Consider the following 21,897-nt stretch of genomic DNA (forward strand, 5'->3'; position numbering starts at 1 on the left):
CTGTGATAACAGAATATCCAACTAGAAGTAGTTTGAACAATAAGAAAAACTTATCTTGACCATAAATCCTGAGGTAGTGCATTTCAGAATTGGTTAATTTCACAGTGCAACTACATCCTCAGGGATATAGATTTGTTCCATCTTTATACTTTGCTAAACTTGGTCTTTTGGTCTTGAGTTGGTGAGGGGAACTAGCCTAAGATGTATTTCTCGGCATCACATGCAGATGATAGCATCCAAATGCAGAAAAAGGGACCATCCCTTCCTGTTTTCTATTTTAAGACCGGGAAAAGCTTTCTTAGAAGCCCACCTTCATCCCACTCTAATTCCCAATGTTTCACTGGCCAGAATTGCTTTATATACTTATTTCTAAACTAGCTTCTGGCAAATGATATAGAATCATATGCTTGATACTTAGACTAGTTAGACTTGTTAAGGTTTATCTTTTGGGGCTAGAGAAGATCTCAGAGTCCTTTGGAGCAAACAGCCATCAGTATCTGAATAAAATCAGTAAACAAAGAAGGGGAGGGATTACAGTTGCTAGGTAACAATATCAGCCACATTACAGGTAGTCTGAAGTTTTAATACTGGTCATTTGATCTCAAGAATTTTTTAAAAATCTTTTTTCTGTCCACTTAAGTCATACTGTAGCTCTAACATGGAAGCCTGTGAAGGAAATTGATTTCACACAAAATTTATAATTGTCTAAGCCAATAGGTGATTTCGTATTGAAAAATGGATATGTTTTTTCTTTCTGATTGATTTTTACCCATTGTTTTACTGTCTATGAATTATTCTTGTTTCCTCATCTAATAATAGTATTTGTCCTATTTATTAAGATGTTTTCACTACATTAGCATTCATTCACCACCAACAGAGGCATTCTGCCTCTAATGTTCCTGCTACAGTCCACCTCCCACCCCAGGATCTAAAATTTATTTAGATATCTCTTATTCCATGCCTGGGACAAGTCTTAATGGTAAAATTACACCAGAGGCTCAACAGCACCTTGCTGTATCAGGTTACCTGCTTCTCTTTAGAAATAATGGTAACCTCAGGTATGAAGAAGAATCAGGAAACAGAGGAAACAAACCAATTAGGAAAGAGAATAATCAGTTTAGTGACTTAGGAAGAAAGAGAGAAATGGAGGCAGGCAAAAGAGAGACAGAATGGGACACTTGGAGTTACCAGCAGAACAAAGTACAGTTTTTTCCACATGGTTGGGTTAAGTCCACTTGAGCTAGGTTAGAAGGTGGTACCCTCCAAACATCTGACAAGCTCCATTGCTTGGCTATAATATCTTAGAAATGGTAATTTGGCCATTCTGTATTACAGGATCTGTTTCAGATCATAAAAGCTCTATAGTAGCCCATCTGCCACAAGTACAAGAAAATAAACATTATTATTAGAGTGATATGGGAGCATAGAGATAATAGTAGTTCATTGATATTTTTAATAAGTAGCATCATTATTAGTTTGGTTACTGCTTTATAACCAAATAAATTCCAGCTTGCTCCTAGATCAGGAACCAGAGGCTACCTCTGTAGAACTGTCAGTAAGCTTAACCTGAGACTTGATGGACAGCTGTAGCATTTCTGCAAGTCAACCCACTGGTGATATTTGGTCCTCCAGTCTTTCTTAAATGGAATTCCTTGCCAATAACCTCTCCTTTTCCATAATCTCTTATTTAACATTCATCGTAAAGATCTTTAAAAAAAATAATTTTGAAATGATATTCCTCGCTCACCCCTGAATAAAAGTTGTCTTTTAAATCTTTTAGAATGGCCTTAAAATTTCTTAAATAATGTAAAATGACTCAAATCTGAATTGTCATTTTTGTCATCTTCAAGTGAAATGTGTACTTTCTCCATGGAAGAATTAAATATGCAGGAGTGAATCTAGATGTCTCTTATCTAGATTTTCTTTAGTTTCACATTTGCTGGTGGGTTAGATTTGTCTGTGTCCTTGGTGAAAATATAAGTAAAATCAATGTCATCACCTATCCGTGGTTATAAATCTTTTTTTTAAGTTTTTCCAAATTTTAAAACTTGTTTGACTTCTGATCAAATCTCTCTTGCCTCAAACTGGAATAAAACCAATATTGAGTTTCTGTAAGGTAATATAGAAAACAAAAGACTTTTTAAAAGTAGTCTCATGCTAACGTTTATTTTAATTTTTATTTTTTTCTAGTCTTCTTGTTTTTCTCTATTCAAAGTATTGATTACTTGCTAACCTCCAGAAGATAGCCGTCAGAGTTAATTCTAAAGATAGAGCATAAATAGAAACTATGTTCATGATTATAGATAGAGAGAAACAGAGTAGCTTCAGGAAGAATGAGTGAAACATTTAATAGTTTGGATGAAGGAGAGGCAGATAAGGTAAGAGCTAGAGAAAATTGAGTGGGTGGAGAGAGACAGAAGAGGTTGTGGCTAATTCAAGAAGACAGATTTGGGGGCAGATAGGCATATAGAGCAGGCTCAGCACCACAAGGTAGGGACATTGGCTTAAGATAGAAGAGGCATTAAAAGAAGTCAGGGAGACACAAATGGTTGAGAAAGGAGAGACTCAGTGTACAGTGAGCATAACAAACACATAAGCACACATCAGGCCAAGAGAAGAGAAAGAAAAATGAATGTTGCTGAGGGAGACCAAAATTGAAAAAGCCAACCTGTACCAAAGTAAGCAGAGAGTCAGATTACAGTGAGGGCAGTGACACAGGCTTTTAGAAGAAACATAGAACAGGTAGCAGATAGAAAGTGAATGACGGGTCAGATACAGGTTAAATTGAGATGAACACAGTAAATAGTGCAAAAAGTAGCATCAGGCAAATGCGTATAGAAGGTGGAGATCTATTATTTGCAATCTTGGCATAAGACTTTAAAATACAGCAAGACAAATAGCTGTATTAGATACAGAGAGAGAGATGCCATATAGGCTTAGACTCAGAGTAGGAGAGGAAGTAACTGGTACAGAGCGGGAGCAATGAGACAAATTCGGAGGAGGCAAAAGAAGTGTTCAAGACATAGAACAGATAGAAGAGGTGCTGGGAGAAAAAGGCTGTGGAAGAGAGTGGTTTATAAAGAGACACAAAGTGGCCCTGGATCCAGCTAGAGCAATAAAAAGAATGCAGAGGCAGTCACTGGCAGGCATGGATTAAATGACCTGATCAGCATGGATTGGACTATTAGGGAAAGCATGTCTTATGGTAGCAGAAGTGGCAGTGGGCCACAGAGTCCAGGATCCATGGAAAAGATTTAGAGAAAAATGGAAGAGAAATAAAGGAGAAATGTGGGGCCAAAAGAGTCAGTCATTGAACACTGAAAGGAACAAAGCAAAAGGTTTGGAGAAAGATATGCAGCAAGCATAGAGAAAGTGGGTAATTTAAGAAACCTGAAATAGTTTATGGGATGGAACATAGTTGTCCAGACATAAAGGGAAAGAGTCACACGCAGAAGTTGACACAGCAAGCATCAGCAGTAGGTAGAGAAAGACAAGGCATGAGTTCAGACACATAGTGGGTCAGGTAGATTCAGAAGGATGTGGAACAGATTGAGAATGAAACAAGTCGATAAAAACAAGAATTAGCAGAAAGACAGAACTTAACTCACTGAGATGGGGAAATATAAGTGACTGGAGAAAAATAAGAAATGGTTAGATCTGAACAGGCTAAAAGGCAATAAGATAAATGAGTAGTAGAGGTAAAAAACAAAACAATTTCAACAAATAGTGCTGGAACAACTGGACATCTACATTCAAAAAAATGAATCTAGACACAGACCTTTTACCTTTCTCAAAAATTAACTGAAAATGGGTCTTAAACCTAAATGTAAAATGCAGACTAAAACTTCTGGAAGATAACATAGAAGAAAATCTAGGTGACCTTGGGTTTGGTGATGAGTTTTTAGATATTACACCAAAAGCAAAAACTTGATAAATTGGACTTCATTAACATTAACAACTTCTAGTCTATGAAAGACACTGTTAGAGAATGAAAAGGCAAGCTATGGACAGTGAAAAGTATTTGCAAAACACATTTCTGATACAGGACTTGTATCCAAAAGAGCCCTTAGAATTCGACAATAAGAAAATAAACAACCCAGTTTAAAAATGGGTAAAAGATCTGAACAGACACCTCACCAAAGAACATATACAGGTGGCAAATAAGCAGATGAAAAGATGCCCCGTATCATGTATCATTACGGATTTGCAAATAAAACAATGAGATACTACTGCACACCTAATTAGAATGGCTAAAATCTAAAACACTGACAGCTCCGAATGCTGGCGAGGACATAGAACAACAGGAACTCTCTTTCATTGCTGGTAGGAATGCAAAATAATAGTATAACCACTTTGGAAGACAGTTTGGCACTTTCTTACAAAGTTAAACATAGTCTTAACATACAATTCTGCATTCACGCTCATGAATATTTACCTAATTAAGTTGAAAACTTAGGTCCATACAAAAACCTGCACAGAAATGTTTATAGCAGCTTAATCATAATTACCCAAAACCGGAAGCAACCAAGGTGTCTTGTAGTAGGTGAGTGGATAAACAAACTGTGGTATATCCATACAATGGAATATTATTCAGTGATAAAAGAAGTGAGCTCTCAGGCCACAAAAATACATGGAGGGGTTACCTACTATATAGGTTTTTTTCTCTTTCCTGGTTCTTAGTGCCAGGAAATACCAGCATGTGTCTTTTTCACAGCTATCATTAAAGTCCAACAATCTAAGTTGATACATGGGGCAGTTATTAGAGTGTGCTCCTTGGGAACTGCGGTCCCATTCCTCCAACTTGCATCTGGCATGAGGAAGAGTTATTTTTATTTAGAACTTCCTCTTCGGGGCTCCACTCATAGCCCCAGAAGTACTCACAGTGGGTGGAGGGTTCTGGGCCTTTTTGTGAGCAGCAGTTCCTTTTTGTCTGACATGTTAGCAAAGTTACAGTGGTATATACTTCTCTGGGCTTGGCAAAGCCACCAAAAGACAAGAAGAAAGATGCTAAGCTAAAAAGTCAGCCAAGAGACAGATCCAGTGAACAAATCGGGAGTCAGGAAGGCACAGCCAAAAGGAAGAAGTGGTCCATATTTAAAAATATAGTATGTTTTTTTCATTTAAACTTCTCATAAAGGTGTAACTTAGAGAGATTTTTGCCAGACCCAGTGTCTTTAATGGATTATGTCACAATGTTATTCCTCCCTGTCCCTAGTTAGATTTAGTGAAACATCTTAAGCTATAAAACCTCAGTCACTTATACATACCAGAGGAGCCAGTGTTTAAGGAACTTAAATACGTTGTGTTCTTCTAACCCCTGCAACTTTACCCTAAGGTATAAGAGAGGTGTCTGAGAAATGTTAAGTCGTGTGTGTATGATTGCTAAGTAGCATTTGTAATACTTCAGTAATCACCTTCCCAACTTTTCTTCTTTTCCCATACCAACACTAATTTTTCTTCCTGTCCTGTTCTAATATTGTTGAATAGCAAGGACCGTTCAGCAGCTGCTGCTGGAGCTGCTGGCCTGGCAGGTGGGCACCACCGGGAAGCATGGGCCACTAAAGGCCCATCCTATGAGGATTTATACACTCAGAATGTTGTCATTAACATGGATGACCAAGAAGATCTTCATAGAGCCTCACTGGAGGGGAAATCTGCTAAAGAGAGACCCATTTGGTTGAGAGAGAGCACTGTCCAAGGGGCATATAGCTCTGAAGAGATGAAGGAAGGTAAGAGCAGAAGAAATCAGTAAAATGGATATGTCTTGTGTTCAGTAGAAAATGAGCTTGAATTAGGCCTGTGCGTTTCTTAGTTTTATTGGAAACCACTGCATCTGTTTTACAGAGCAGTTAAACTATAGCAGAAGAAAGTGAGCAATAAGCATTAAAACACATCAATATACTTGTATTGTTCTTCAACTTAGTTGACATAACAAGTAGCTTTTTAAATCTCCATTTTAAATTTGAGGAATTGCTACCTCTTTAACTTAATTTCTTGGAAAAGTGCTCTGATGTTCAAGGTGACCATGTTCACTTCTCCTTTAGTCTTTGGTGGCCCTTATGTATATACATTTTTATTTCTCTGAATTGGGTGCTGTAACTATATACTAGTCCGAACTGTTTCATATTGTCACCACATATAAATACCAAGCAGTTTCTGCTATCTGAAATACAGAAAGATACCACAATGAGTAAAGAATCTGGCATTCTTGCAGTCCAAGAAGACTGACAAAACTTTATTCTAGAAGATTTTACAACTCTTTCTGAGCTCTAAAGACTTAAGAATTGCAAAATAATCTTCAGAAGTTTGAGATCTGCAAGATTTCACTTTTTAAATTTTAGTTGAAGTTACTGCATTCAAAGACTTTGGCTCGTGATGGTTTAGGAGTATGTGGAAAATAGGAGGCTAAGACTGGACAAAGATGACTCAAACTGGAAGGCAGAGGTGAAAGGGGTTCTCTGTACCTCTGGTTAGTTTTCATCAGCATAAGAATCTATGTGCCCTATCCCCAGGCTACTAGTCTATCATCAGCCTGGTTCTGTTAACGCTAAGGAATCATCAGTAACTGAAAAACGTTTTTTTTTGGCCTTTCTCCCAACCTCTTTTCTCTTCATAATTAGCATTTCTTTGCTATGTACAGTAAGCATTATAAAAATATGGTAGAGTTGGGTAGTGATGGTAAAAGCAGGTAATACTTCTATCATTATTCTCTTTGATGTTTTAATTCCAATCAGAAAAAAAGTTTTCCTTGGCAGCCATGCTTTACTCCCTCCTCCCAGGTAAGCTTGGCTATGATTAATTATTTTGATTAAAGTTGTTTTAGATTATACAATAATTAGAAGTAGTACAACTGTCCAACAGGTTTATTTTCTCCAATTTGGCATCTTGCCTGTTCTTGAAACATCCAAACCTTCTTTTCTTTGAACTTAAAAAAGTTGAATAAAACAAACTGTTGTTAACCAATATTATATACAGTTGGTCTCATAAGTTTAACATTCAGTGTTTACAGTTCCTAGAATCATAGAATTTAAATCATAAGGGCCTTAAGTAAGTCATCTAGTCTACCCAATTAAGTTTTATGAGTATTTCTTTCTGTATAAAATAGGATAGTATGCTCTCATGTCTGAATTTGTCATTGTTAAAGTTCATGATAGAACAGCGTCTATCCAGTGAATGTGTGAAGTCTAAAACTTAATTTTCCTCAAATTTCATCATGTTAATGTTTTTCTTAATTTTATGGATTTTGACCATGTCTTCATTGTCATGTTGAAAGTTCTAATTCCTTTTGATTCTCTTTTTCTTATAAATAGCTCCTTTCCAAGCCGCTTCTGCCCACAGTTTTTGTTTTACTTAATCTTTTCCTGGACCATCTCCAATTGCAGTATTTTTAACTTGAGACCTAGTGACCAGAACAATACATGTTGTTCTAGGCATGGATGCATCATTAATAATTTGAGTTTTACCTCTCTGAGGGTTTTCTAGGGAAACAAAACCAACAGGAGATATCTGTAAATAGTATGAGGTTTTATAAAGTTGTCTCGTGCAACTGTGGGGATAGACGAGTCCAAATTCTATAGGGTAGGCTGTGAGCTGGCACTCTGATGAAGGTCTTCGATGAATTCCCCAGGAGAGGGTGGATATGTCTTGTGTTCAGTAGAAAATGAGCTTGAGTTAGGCCTGTGCCTTTCTTAGTTTTATTGGACACCACTGCATCTGTTTTACAGATGTTCTTCTGTTCTGTTCACTGAAGCTATCACTTCCCTCTTACAAGCCTTCCACTGAGTAGATTAAACATCTCTCACTGCGGAAGACACTCCCCTTGCGTCCTGCAGATGTAATTAGCCACAGATGCAATTAACGTACTGATGATGTAAGTCCATGATATGTCCTCACAGCAACAGATAGGCACGTGCTTGCTTGACCAGACAGCTTGGCACCATCACCTGGCCAAGTTGACACGTGAACCTAACCACCACAACTTCTAATATCCTCTGGTTCTTACCTGACATTTTGTTTGTTGCTTTGGTTCTGGAAACAGAGAAAACCAACAACTTTAGAAACATGTATAGGGATTTTTGGAACCTGGCCTGTAACTGAGAGCTTGAATCGTATATATTTTAGATTATTTTTTCTATGCACATGTCCTTGCCTTTGCCAGTATGGAAAAAGATCTGCTACTTTTCTGCCTGTTTATTCAACCTTCATCTCTTCATATATTTTTTGTATCATCTTGGCATTTAAGCACCCAGAATTGCCTACATTATCAGTGAACTTAACAATTTTACAGTATGCATCTTCATTGTAATTTATAACCCTATTAAATAGTCTGTTCCTGGCACCATTGTTTCTACTTTTCCAGTCAGAGATGTGCTCATTGATCCTTATTTTTTTATTGTTTTTTGTTTCCATACATAACAAACAGTTCCCTTCCCCCCAAACTTCTGAATACCCTTATCAGAAATTTGTTAGCTATGACTTCATTTGGTCTACAAAACTGATGTGCTTTACCCAAAATTTTATATTTACTTTAAACATTTATCAAAATACTGTGTTGATAATATTGAGCTATTTGGAACATTCATTTAGAAGCAATGATTGCATTGGAGCCTTAACATGCATCACATGTCTTTTTTTTTCCTGTTGAAATACTCCATTGCTAATAAGAATTCTGGGTAGGAGATCCAACCTTTGAGAGTTTTGAAATAGGTAATTTTGATTTTAACTCTATTTTGACATTCATATTGTCCAAGCCTGTTTCCTTTCATCTGTAATCTTTAACATACCAGTTCCTATTTCTTTTTCTCTCATCTGCCCAATATCTTATCACAGGAGTGCTGTACTTTCCATAATGTCTAGTGCTCAGCCAATCTGCTCTGATGTGTCACTGTGAAGGAGCTTTCACTTCATCCATAGCCCGAATTGGCCATTTCTGAACCCGCTAGATGGTGATTTAGATAACACTATTCTAAGCACCAGGCCTATTTTAAGCGCATTCCATATATACACTTAATGCTCACAATAATCCAGCAAGGTAGATGCTATTATATTTTTTCCCTTTTTGCCCTTGAGAAAATTGAAACAGAGAGAGAGGAAATAACTTGGCCAAAATCACAAAGCTCATAAGTGTTAGAGTCAGAATTTGAATCAGGTACTCAGGTTCCAAACAATACTATTAATCCTTGTGTGTGCGTATGTGCGTGTATATATGTGTGTGTGTGTGTACGTGTATGTATGTATTTTTTAAGTGGTATTATGTTTGGTATTATCAGAATACAAAATTCAAATTTTTTTTTCATATTTTTCATCTGTAATATTTTAGGCAAGATGTTTACACAACATGAAAGGAGGTATGTAGTAAGAGAAACTTTCCTGGTATTTGATTCCTTTTTATAAAGACTTCAAAATATGCTTAGTTTGCTTCAGGAAAATAAAAATGCCGTTTATTCACTCATTCAGTAAATATTTATTCAATGCCTAACAAGTGGCAGGCACTATTCTAGGTGCATGGGATAGATCAGTGAATAAAACAAATACCTGTTGTGGTAGAACCTACATCCTAGGGAAGGGAGACCGAGAGACAATAGGCATAAGTTATTTATGTTAGAAAGCAAGTGCTATGGGTGAAAATAGAGCAGGGAAGGGGGATTGGGAATGTAGGGCTGGGAGTGAATTAAAAGAAGGTGAGTTTTGAGCAAAGACATGAAAGATTTGAGAGAATTAGTCATAAGGATGCATAGAGGAAAAATATTCTAGGCAGAGGGAATAGGCCCTGATGTAGGAGTGTGTCTTAGCATGTACAAAGAGTATGATGGAGGCCACTGTGGCTGGAGTGGAACGAGTGAGGAAAAGGAGAAGAGATAAGTGTGGGGGAGAGAGGGGTTTCAGATGGTGTAAGACTGGTAGGTCATTATAAGGCCTTTGGCTTTTACTCTGAGTAACAGTAGGAGCCATGTTTTGATTTCTTGCTATGCCAGCTATTTACCATATTTGGTCCTTCATAGATATTATTTCATATGTTCTTAACCAGAACCCTAGATGGCCTTTATCACCCTGTTTTACAGAAAAGGGTACTGAAGTATAGAGGCTAAATAATTTGCCAGGGTGGTACAGCTTGCAAGTGGAAGAACCAGGTTTCAAATCCAGGCTGTATTACTCTTAAAACCCAAATGTAGAACCATTAAGCTCCAGTTTGTGAGAAACATTTTGATAGCAGCTCTAAAAATGGAACCAGTGAACCCTGTGTTATACTTTTTTCCACAGTGAAAGGAATTCCCTTTATATTTAAGGATATTGACTTCCTGTTTTTTCCCCCAGGTGGCATAGATATAGATGCATTTCAGGAACATGAAGAAGGCCATGCAGGGCCAGATGATAATGAGGAGGTCATGCGAGCACTGCTCATTCATGAGAAGAAGACTCCTTCTGCCATGGCTGGCTCAGTGGGGGCAGCTGCTCCTGTGACCACTGCCAATGGCAGTGACTCAGAGAGTGAGACCAGTGAATCAGATGATGACTCTCCACCCCGTCCGGCAGCTGTGGCTGGTCATCATCAAGAAGAGGAAGAGGAGGATGATGAGTTTGAGGAGGTGGCAGATGATCCTATTGTCATGGTGGCTGGCCGTACATTCTCCTACAGCGAAGTGAGCCAGCGGCCCGAACTGGTGGCCCAGATGACTCCAGAAGAGAAGGAAGCATACATAGCAATGGGACAACGCATGTTTGAGGACCTCTTTGAGTGAGCTTTACCTACCTTTTCCTCCTTTCTCTAATGTTTGTTTGAAAAAGAAAACCCCCACCTTGGAGAAAAATGTTGAAGTGGCTTCCTATCCCTCTTGATGTAAAGCAGCTGTTAATTTGTACAAAGAATAAGGGGAAAGAAAATTTGATATTTATTCCAGAAACTTCCCAACAAGGTTGGTTGGCTATATGCATCCCCTTCCCTGCTATTATTACAGTATTAATATTTTGCTGTACTATCTAATCTTTTCCTTTACTTTTTAAGACATTTTCCTCTTTTCTCTATAAGATAAATCTTTCCTGTATGCCCATAGAAGCTTACTACAGTAGGTTACAATAATATCTGTTCTGACTGTGCATTCCAAACAATCCCTAATATTCTGCCAACTAAAGCATCTTGCCAATGGGCCAATCATAGATGAGGGGGAGTTGCCTAAAATGTCATATTTCCTCACAATTGAAGATCAAGTCCAACATACAAGGGGAGGTGGGAGTATGTGCAGAAAAGAGATGGATATGCCTGAATCTCATGATTAATATCTTATACCAAAATTTGTGTCTCCAGAACTGACCAGAATGGTAGCGTTTGTCATTTTGCTTAATGCATTGTGGTTTGGACATTCTTATGAAGAATTAGAAGAGACATGGATATAGGACAAGGAGTCCATGTATGCAAAGGGTTGAAAAGTGGGAAGCATTGTAAATAGTGCCTTTTAGAATTGCCTGAGTTTGTGATGGTTTGGAAATCTTTTGAGACTGGGCCCTTTTTTCTGTAGTTTTCTACAGAACTCTTGCCAGTGCTATAAATTGTTTAATGAGGCCATTCCAGAAATCGCTTAGAATAATTGATTATTCCCCTCACGCCACCCCATCCTTCCTTTGTAAACATCATTGAAAGTCTTCTTTACCTCTCCTATGATTTTTGTCAGACATGGTATTTTACAGTGCATTCAGTATATCACTGAACATTGTAACCTCAAGGAACATAGCTTATTTTTGGTTCTCATATGAAGCGTAGTATTATTCCCTAAGGCAGAACTTCAAAAACAAAGAACTTTCATACAGGTGTCTATAATGATTGTACTTTTGAAATGTTTTCCCTTGCATTATAATCTTTAAGTATTTATCATTTTATAGTACATGTGTGAAGTTAAGGTAGTATTTTAGAGTACTGAGCCTTGTATGAAGTGATGTTTCATTTACCTGGATTATATTAATGACTGAATATTGACAATAAATATATTTTATACTGATTGAAATTTGTTAATTTCTAGCTATATAACATCTTGGAGCATAATTAAAATGAATACTTTTCCCATTTAAAAAATGTTCAGACTTTTTCTCTTTTTAGTCATTTATTTAAAATAATAGAAGCAATTGCATGTGGTCTAACTTTTTTTTCCCCAAAGTTACCATAAGAATGACCTTTACATAAGTACCTTGTACACATGGAGCTATTCAATATGTAAGCATTGTTTTCTAAACTTTCAAAGTTCTAGAAAGATGTTCTGGTTAAATAAAACGATAATTTTCAAAAATTTAGTTGTAGGTGAACTGTCAGAACTTATTTCAAAGAATACATTTCTCATTCTTTTCCTTGAATCTAATTTTGCATGTTCTACTTCCTAAAGCTACTCTTCTGTTTTACTTCCCCATTAAATACCAACTTCTTAAAGAATTATGTACTACTGAGGTATTTCTTTCATTTCCCTCTTGCAATCTGGTTTTTGTTCTGTTATTACACTGAAACAGCTTTCTTCAGTCCTACTTGTCCAACCTAGTGGCCCTTTATTCCTCATTCTCTTTGACCTCTCATCAGTATTTAATGCTATCACTCCAAAGTTTCTTGAAACTTACCATTTGGTATCCTAGCCATTATACTGTCCTGGTTCTCTTCTACTTCATTGGCTATTCCTTCTCAGTCTTCTTCAAACTTTATTTCCTTCTCTGCTGTATGTATGGGCATACCTCAAGGCTTATTTCTTTTTTCCCCTTGTGTGTGTGTGTGTGTGTGTGTGTGTGTGTGTGTGTGTAATTTATGTTATGGACAAATGTTCACAAGTGAGGACCTAAGTATGACTAAGAGTTTTCATTGAAGCCGTGTTTGGAATCGAGTCAAATAGAATAGAATAGAGTCGAGTCGAGTAGAGCAGAGTAGAACAGAAGGATAAATACATGGATACACTGTGCATCAATTAGGGAATAGTTAAATTATTTTGTCATGAAATCACATAGCCATTAGAAAAAATGTATTGAGAGGAAAAAGATATCCATAATGTGTTAAGTATAGAAGAATCATTTTTCTACCTTTATAAGTATATGTGTACATGTGTGTGTGCCAGACACTTTTAACAGCTTTACACATTTTGATTTGTTTAATCCTTTATAATAAACCTGTGGGGTAGGTGTATGTGTGTGTGTATGTATGTATGCACACACACACACACACACACACACGATTAATGATTGCAGATGAGCATGACAGTGGTTTTAATGTGTTATAATGGAAAAGATAATCCCAATTTTGGACAACTCAAATAGACATTTAATGAGTTTCATGTAGAAATTACCTAGTTAAATTAAAGGCAAAAAAAAAATAGCAGTGACAAAAGCAAACTCTTTTTATGTTAATGCCAGGATTTTTAGGTCTGCCTTTTTTTCTTTAATCCTGGGTTCATCATTTCCTTGAACAAACATTTCTCAACTTATACTCAAAAAATAATAGAAAAATAGAATCTAATATGTAAAATTTTGGACATTACCTCCATATTTCAATAATATACCTTATAAACTAATATCAAACTGTTGAGTCTTATCAGATAGTTTTATATCTCTTGAGGCATAGTAATCTGGTGAGGAAAGCCAGTCAGTGATAGAAGAACTGAAAGTGGGAGCCCTGCTGATGATTACCCTCTGAATCTCTAGTAAGGGCAGGTGCATCCCCAAGGTTGGGAAATACATGTATATAGTCACAGTGTATCTTGTCCCACAAACTGTAATAAGAGATGGCCAGGCATTCATTTTCTTTGAGTGAAGTTGGCTATATTAGTATAACCTAAGTGTCAGTTGTCCAGATATCCCAACTTTTCCATTGTCCTTTAAGATTTAAATAGAGCTTTTTTTACCCTAACATGATGGAACACTTCTTCCCGTGTGTTTCTTTTGGGGATGCATGCGCTTATATCCTCTGGCTGTGCCTGTCTGCCTCCCTGAGTTCTCTATGTCACCTCTGCACCACTTGTACTGACTTCCCACACTACCAGGAACACACAAATCTGTGTACCAGAGCTTCACTGAAATTTTTAGAGTAATGGGTGGGGGACGGGCGGGGGGTGAGCGTGCAATGAGAGAAGGGTTTCCGTCTCAGCATTGCATAGTCAAGGAATAAAATTGGGTTGTATACTTCCTTGTTTTTAAAGAGTTTCTTAGCCATTCTCACAGGTCATAACCCCAAGTAGAATTCTGTCTCCACATCTTGCTAAGGTTTCAGCTTCCTTGTCCCCTGTCCTCATCACCCCCTTCTCTCCAAAGACCTTGGAAAGTTCTAAATGTATTAGGAAAAATAATTTAGTTCTTTGTTTTATTCCTGTTTTATCCAAATAGTGCCTTGAAAGCTCCTATTATATACAATGTGGACTATCAAGATGTTTCCTTAAACAGAGAGTCAGCTCCCTACCTCTAGGAGTCAGCATAGGAGGTTAACTATGGCTTTAAGAAGGAACTTTTTTCTCTCCCTGCTGCACAAAAAAAATCACTCATCATAATTTGCCAAAAGTAAGGCAATAAGTAAACAACCCGGGCCCTAGATGATCCTCAAAGTTATGTCTGGTACAAAATTGCTTTCCAAAATTCTTTCCTTTCATCCTGTCTGCCCTGGGATTTGAAACCCTTTTTTTCCCAAAACATCTTAAGGTGTATTAAAATTAAGTGATTAAAAGAAAATATTCAATTTGGCATAGCCTGGAATTTAGGAGACTAGGTTCTGGTCCCAGCCCCAGCTAAGTAGACATTGTTAAACACTGAAGCTATTAGCTGATGTAACTTTTCTGGGCCAGTTTCTAAGCTGTCAATAAAAAGAGGATAGTGCTAGGATCACTAAGATTGCCTCCAGTTCTAATTTTTAATAGAGATAAGTGGTAGTTAATACATTTAAAAATGAGATCAAATAATAACAAAAACAAAAATCTGATTCTCTAAAGCAGTTCAAACCAGATGAAGGATATTTTGAGAGACTGTAGTGTCAGGTGGTAGGTTTAGATATGTTTGAGTACATTACAAGCCACAGCATTAACAATAATTAACAATAATTAGATTTCTCTTCCCCCATCTTTCAAGGTGCTTCATTTCTAGTCATCTGAAGGACTGAGGGAGAAATAATTGAATGTTTCATAACTCTTTTTTGGTATTGTTTGAGAGAATTGGACACTGAATGGGAACAAAATTGAGTAGAGAAATTCCTTTTCTTGTACCAGTTGGCTCTATGGCTAGATTTCCAGCCAGGACCACAATAGAAAGAGTTACATATGTACTTTCTTGTTCTCTTTATTTCCAAGTTAAAAAAAGTAACTAAGAAATGACAATCAAAAAGCAAATAGGAAAATTTTCAGAATTTAGAACTGGTATAATTCAGCCTTCAATTTGTTTAGCACTTGTATTTACCAACGTTGTTTCGCATGTGCCATCTCTAACAGAGTTTGGCTTCTGTAACCTATTTTTTTTTTTTTTAATATCTAAAAATCTCTTGGGAAATGAGAAATAATTTCAGAAAGGAGCTAGCACTATGGCAAAAATACTGTCTCTTTTGTTGGCACTTTGTGTTGTAAAAGAAGCAAAGTAAACTGAACAAGAGAGTACAGATGCCTTTAAAACATGTAAAGCCAAAATGGGTTGGAAAGAGGAAGGAATCCATGAAATTTTACTTCTCCCTTTAAAGAGCTCAAGGAATGAACTGATTTTGGAGTATCCCAGGGACAGGAACAAGATTACCCTAGCTTCTCCTCAGAAAGAACATGTCCCTTTGAATGCCATCAGCTGCCTTTCCTATTCCAGTTGTAAAGCAGACAGCCCTAGCACGGGACACAGTTTCAGCAGTCAATCCACATGCATTTCACATCGCACAAAAGCGCATTATCACCTTCCTAATGTAAATTAGTCTGAGAAATTAGTCTGGAAAGAAGCGTGGGGCCAGGTCATACAGTGCCTTGTACAGTGTTAAGGCAACAGGACTGTTTTACATTTTGTTGTTGTTGTGAAACATTTAAATCTATTAACTTTTAAAAATTGTATCCAATACAAAACATATATATAGTAAAAAATGAAAAACTCCTCAGCTCTCTACCCAGACATAACCATTGTTGATAGCTAAATGTATGTCATACCAAGTCTTTTCTAGGCCTTTAGAAACATACCCACACATACACACCCATAGATGTCCCACAATGTTTTTTCTAGAAATGTAATCCAATTGTACACTTTGCCATTTGCTTTTGATATATCTTGGAGAGCTTTCCACATCTTATGTATATCTACTTCGCTTTATAAAATAAAGGCTATATAGAATTTTACAATGTAGTCATACGATGATTTATGTGTCACAGTTCCCTTATGATGGGAATTTCGATAGTTTCCAGTTTTTTTTTTTTTTCACTATTACAGTGCTTTAATGAATTGCCCATATATTTTCATTCTTTTGTTTGAATATTTCTATGGGATAGAATCCTAAGAGAAATTGCCAGAACAAAGGGCATGCCCATTTTAAACTTTGATAGATACTGCCGAATTGTCCTTCAAAAAGGTTGTTGGAGAATTTTAAGCAGAAGAACCATTTGTAGCATTTATGTTGGATTAAAGAAGTTTAAACCTAGAGATGCAGAGACTGATTAAGAGACTATTTTAATAATTTTTGTGACTAATTTGGTTTAAAGAACTGTCCAAGTCAATGAAGATGGAAAGGAGGGGTCAGATATGAGAAAATTTGGGGAGGTAGAAATAATGGGATTGGTGACTGTTCAGATAGGAATGTTCCTTGGATAAAACTCAACCTTGGTTCCATTCTCTAAGGTTGGCAATATAAAAGAGGGATAGGTTTTACTCCTTCTCTGGACTCCCCAACTCAGTAAATGGTGCCACCATTTTACCCACATGCTCAGGCCAAAATTAATAGCCATCCTTAAATTTCTCTTTTTTTCCTCCCACATCTAGTTCATTAACAAATCCTGTCAGCTCTATCTTCAAAATATAATCTAATTTATATAATCTAAGAGTTGCTGATGAATTGAAAATATATTCTAAATCTGACTTTTCATTGCTTTCACCACCATTACCCTAGTCCAAGCCACATCAACTCTTATATCAGCTACTACAGCAGCCTCCCAAATGGTTTCCCCCTTTCAGACTCACTACCCTACCCCCACCACTAGCCATTCCATACACACAGGAATTTTTTTTAATGGAAATCAGGTACTGACCCCTGCTTAAAACACTTCCTTGATTTCTCTTACAATAACATCCAGACTCTTTATCCTTAAGGCCCTGTATGGTCTAGCCCAGGCTACCTTTATGATTGCATCTGTTCTTCTCCTGGTTACTATAACCACATTGACATTCTTTCTGTTTCTCAAATATGACACTCTTTTTCCTGCCTTAGTTCTCTGCATAAAACCCTCTTTCTCAGTCTTGTCCCGTTATGTCATTCTCAGGTTAAATATCACCATCTCAGAGCAACCTTCTCCATCTACCCTATCTAAAGTAACCTCTTCTCCCATTAACTGTATATTTCTGTTTTATTTTCTACATAGCAAAATTTCTATTTGAAATTAACTTTTTTTTTTATTATGTCTGTTGACTCCCCCAAATGTCTAAATCCCCCAAGGCAGGATGCCAGCATAGGGAACTAATTCCCACACATTGCAGGTTTTCGATAAATGTTGAATGGATGGATGAATGGGTGAATCATTTTGAAAGATTTGAATATGAGAATTATATTCTCATAATTAGTTAATTATTGAGACCTAGAGCTATATCTGCAGGACTAGCACTAGAGGGTACAAGACTATAGCTTCTAGGGCACAGCCAATGAAACATCTAGAAGATTCAACTCTGGGGAGCAATAAGCTTTAATGTTCATGGAAAAGGGAATTTAGTGTGTAATTTGTTTAGCTGTACTATCCAATAAGGTAGCCACATGTGGCTATTGAGGACTTGAAATGTTTCTAATTCAAATTGATATGCTGTAAGTATAAAATATAAACCAAATTTCAAAGACTTGGTACAGAAATAAAGAATGTAAGGTGTCTTAATAATTTTTAAATGTTGATTAGATATTGACAAGATAATTGTGTAGCTGTGTTGGGTTAAAGAAACTATACAATTAAAATTAGTTTTGAATGATATTACCAAGATGGCAGCATGAGATGCTCCAGGATTCCATCACCCTACAGAAGTTTTAGACAACAAAAACAGGCAGGACTATCTTCTCAGAGCTCTGCTAAATAGTTAAGGCTAGTAGTAACTGGGTAAGCACCAAATCAAGAAAAAGACAACTTAAGAAATAGTAGGAAAACCTTGTAGTTCCTTTGCTGGCCTTTCCAACTCCTCCCTGGCTTGGTGCAGAGCTGACCCATGTTCTCTGTGTGGCTCCCTGGTCCCAGTTCTGGAGGAAGCAGAGTAACTCCTACACACATATTAAGATACATGTATGTCTATACCAGTCTGGTGGCAGCCTGAAGGACTAAACCAGGACATTCTTCACAGGCTTGCTGTCCCAGAACTTGCCCAGCATGTAGAAGCAACTCACAGGGCAGCTAATCTGCTGTAAGAAAACAATCAAATCATAGCTGCCTGGGACAAAGAATTACCAGCTTTAAGACATGAAATATGGAACCCTAAGGTGGGAGGAAAGACTGTCTCCTAGGGGAAAAGGGAAATTTGGATCTGTGAAATGGAATATTTCCTAATGCCATGTGTGCATGCCTAGGACAAGACACATGCTCAGAAAAGGCCAGGAGGACTGTCAACTTTCACCTCAGGCTGCCCTTTAAACTCACTGTTAGGCCACTTAAACTCTCAAGGAGAGCACTCACATAGGCCAATTTGCAATGACTGGCAAAGATTTTTTTTTCCCTCTTTTTGTTACTCCTGACATTCAAAGAAATATCACTCATAACACTAGCTGGATATAAGATTAAGGAACAAACACCTTAGTGACTAAATTCAAGAGGTAACATACTAAAATGTTCAAATATCCACTGTGCAATAAAAGATTACAGGACAAAAAAAGAGGAAATTATGGCCCATGAAAAGGCGTAAGATAAAGGATTAGAAACCATCAACAAGTAAGATAAGACTTTTGGACATACCAAAATATACTCTTAAATATACTCAAAAGCTAAAGAAAAACATGGACAAAAAAACTAAAGGATATCAGGTGAATGATAGATGAACAACAACAACAAAAAAGAATTTCAGTAAAGAGATAAAAATCATAAAAAGAATCAAGCACAAACACTGGAGGTGAAGACCACAGTAACTGAAGTAAATTTCCCAGAGGCGTTCAACAGCAGATTGGAGCTGGCAGAAGAAACAATCCATGAACTTGAAGATAAGGCAACTGAAATTATTCAATCTGAAGAGCAGAAAGAAAACAGTGTAAAGAAAAATGAGCAGAGCCTGAGACTTGTGGAACAACATCAAGTGTACCAATGTACATGTTATGGGAGTCCAAGGAGAAGAAAGAGGGAAAGGGGCAAAATGAATATTCAAAAAATAATGTTTGAAAACTTCTCAAATTTAATGAAAGATGAATATACACATCCAAGAAGAACAAAGAGTTCCAAACAGGATAAACTCAAAGAGAACCACACTGAGACACATTAAAATCAAACTCAAATGCCAAAGGCAAAGAGAGAATACTGAAAGCTACAAGAGAAGAGCAACATGTCATGTACAATAGGGCCTCTGTAAAATTAAGTGCTGTTTTTCTGTCAGAAACCATGGAGGCAAGAAGGCAGTGGGATGACATTTGAAGACCAAAAGTTATGATAAATCTATGGTTTTGGACACAATGTATAAAGATTGTAATTAGCAACAAGAATAAAATACAGGTGGAGGGGTGTTAGGAACCTAGTTTGTGTATCAAAGTTAAGTTGGCATCAAATTAAATGAGATTATTATAGATTTAGGACATTAAATTTAAGCTCCATGATCACCATAAAGAAAACATCTGAAAAATATACAGAGAAGGAAATGAGGAGTGATTCTAAAGGGTTCTTTACAAAAGGTGAACTAAATACAAAAGAAGGCAATAACAAGAGACTTTAAGAACCGAAAGTTATGACTTAAACCTAACAGCAAAGTGACACAAGTAAGTCCCACATTATCAGTAGTTACTTTAAATTAATTGGTTAAACCTTCCAATCAGAAGGCAGAGATTGGCAGAGAAAAGCATGTCCCAACTATATGTTGCTTACAAGAGACTCGCCCTAAATTCAAAGATTGAAAGTGAAAGGATGGAAAAAAATAACCCATGCAAGTAATAACCAAAAGAGAGCAAGGATAGCTATAATAATATCATACAAAATAAAGTTTAAGTCAAAAAACTTAAAAGGGACAAAAAGGGACACTATATATGGATTAAAAGATCTATTCATCAAGAAGATATAACAATTATAAACATATACGCACCCAACAACAGAGCCCCGATATGTATGAAGCAAACAATGTCAAATATGAAGGGGGAAATAGATGGCTCTACATTAATAGCAGCAGACTTCAATAATGGATAGAACATCTAAACAGAAGATCAGTAAAAGAATAAAGAACTTGAGCGATAGTAAATCAACTAGATCTAACAGACTATATAGAACACTTCATCCAACAACAGCAGAATATATATTCTTCTCAAATTCACATGGATCATTCTCTAGGATAGACCATATGTTAGGTCACAAAACAAGCCTTAAAACAGTGTGATATTGGTGGAAGGACATACATATAGACCAATGGAATCAAATTGAGAATTCAGAAGTAAATCCTTACATCTATGGCCAACTGATTTTGACAAGGGGCCAAGTCCACTCAATAGAGACAGAATAGTCTCTTCAACAAATGGTGCTGGGAAAACTGGATATCCACATGCAAAAGAAAGAAAGTGGACCCCTACTTCACACCATATACAAAATTAACTCAAAATGGATCAATGATCTAAATATAAGAGCCAAAACTATACAGCTATTAGACAAAAGCATAGGACCTTGTATTAGGCAATGGTTTCTTAGAGTTTGCACCAGAAGCATGGCAACAAAAGAAAAAAATAAATTGGACTTCCTAAAAATTAAAAATTAAAAAATGTTTATGCATCAAAGGACATTATCAAGAAATTGAAAAGACAACCTACAGAGTGGGAGAAAATATTTGGAAACCATAGATCCAATAATGGTTAATATCCAAAATATAAAAAGAACTCCTATAATATAACAACAAAAAAGACAATCCAACTTAATAATGGGCAAAGGAGTTGAATAGACATTTCTTCTAAGGAGATTTACCAATGGGCAATAGTCATATGAAAAGATGCTCAAAATCATTAGTCATTAGGGAAATGCAAATCAAAACCACAATGGCATACCATCTCATACCCATTAGAAAAATAACTATTTTTTTTTTAAATGGAAAATAAGTTCTGTCAAAGATGTGGAGAAATAGAGACCCTCTGTACATTGTTGGTGGGAATGTAAAATGGTGCAGCCACTGTGGAAAACAGTTTGGCTGTTCCTCAAAAAGTTAAACGTGAAGCTACTCAGCAATCCCTAAAGAATTCAAAGCACGGACTTGGACAGATATTTGTACCCCAATGTTCATAGCAGCATTATTCATGATAGCCAGACTGTGGAGACAAACAATTGACTATCAGCAGATGGATGGATAAACAAAATGTACATATACAATGGAATATTATTCAGCTGTAAAAAGGGACATAGTTCTGATATGTGTTCAACATGAATGAACCTTGAAGACATCATGTTGAGTGAAATAAGCTTGACATAAAAGGACAGGTATTGTATGATTCCACCAAAATGAAATAACTAGAATAGGTCAATTTATAGAGACAGAAAGTAGAGTACAGGTTACCAGGGGCAGGTATAGGGCAGGGGGAATGGGAAG

The 21,897-nt window shown here is 36.7% G+C and overlaps 1 protein-coding gene across 1 annotated transcript in view; it reads left to right on the forward strand.

Annotated features, from left to right (window-relative positions):
- GTF2E1 (general transcription factor IIE subunit 1) overlaps positions 1 to 20,278 on the forward strand; it is a 41,434-nt gene extending 21,156 nt beyond the window's left edge. Inside the window, exons 4-5 of the mRNA XM_037836353.1 lie at positions 5,488 to 5,729; positions 10,315 to 20,278. Of these exons, the coding sequence (XP_037692281.1) occupies positions 5,488 to 5,729; positions 10,315 to 10,739 (667 nt within the window). The 3' untranslated portion in view covers positions 10,740 to 20,278. The remainder of the gene's footprint in view (positions 1 to 5,487; positions 5,730 to 10,314) is intronic.
- Positions 20,279 to 21,897: the final 1,619 nt, after the last annotated feature.

This window comes from Choloepus didactylus, chromosome 1 (assembly GCF_015220235.1).
Source record: "Choloepus didactylus isolate mChoDid1 chromosome 1, mChoDid1.pri, whole genome shotgun sequence".
In the NCBI taxonomy this organism is placed as follows: domain Eukaryota; kingdom Metazoa; phylum Chordata; class Mammalia; order Pilosa; family Megalonychidae; genus Choloepus; species Choloepus didactylus.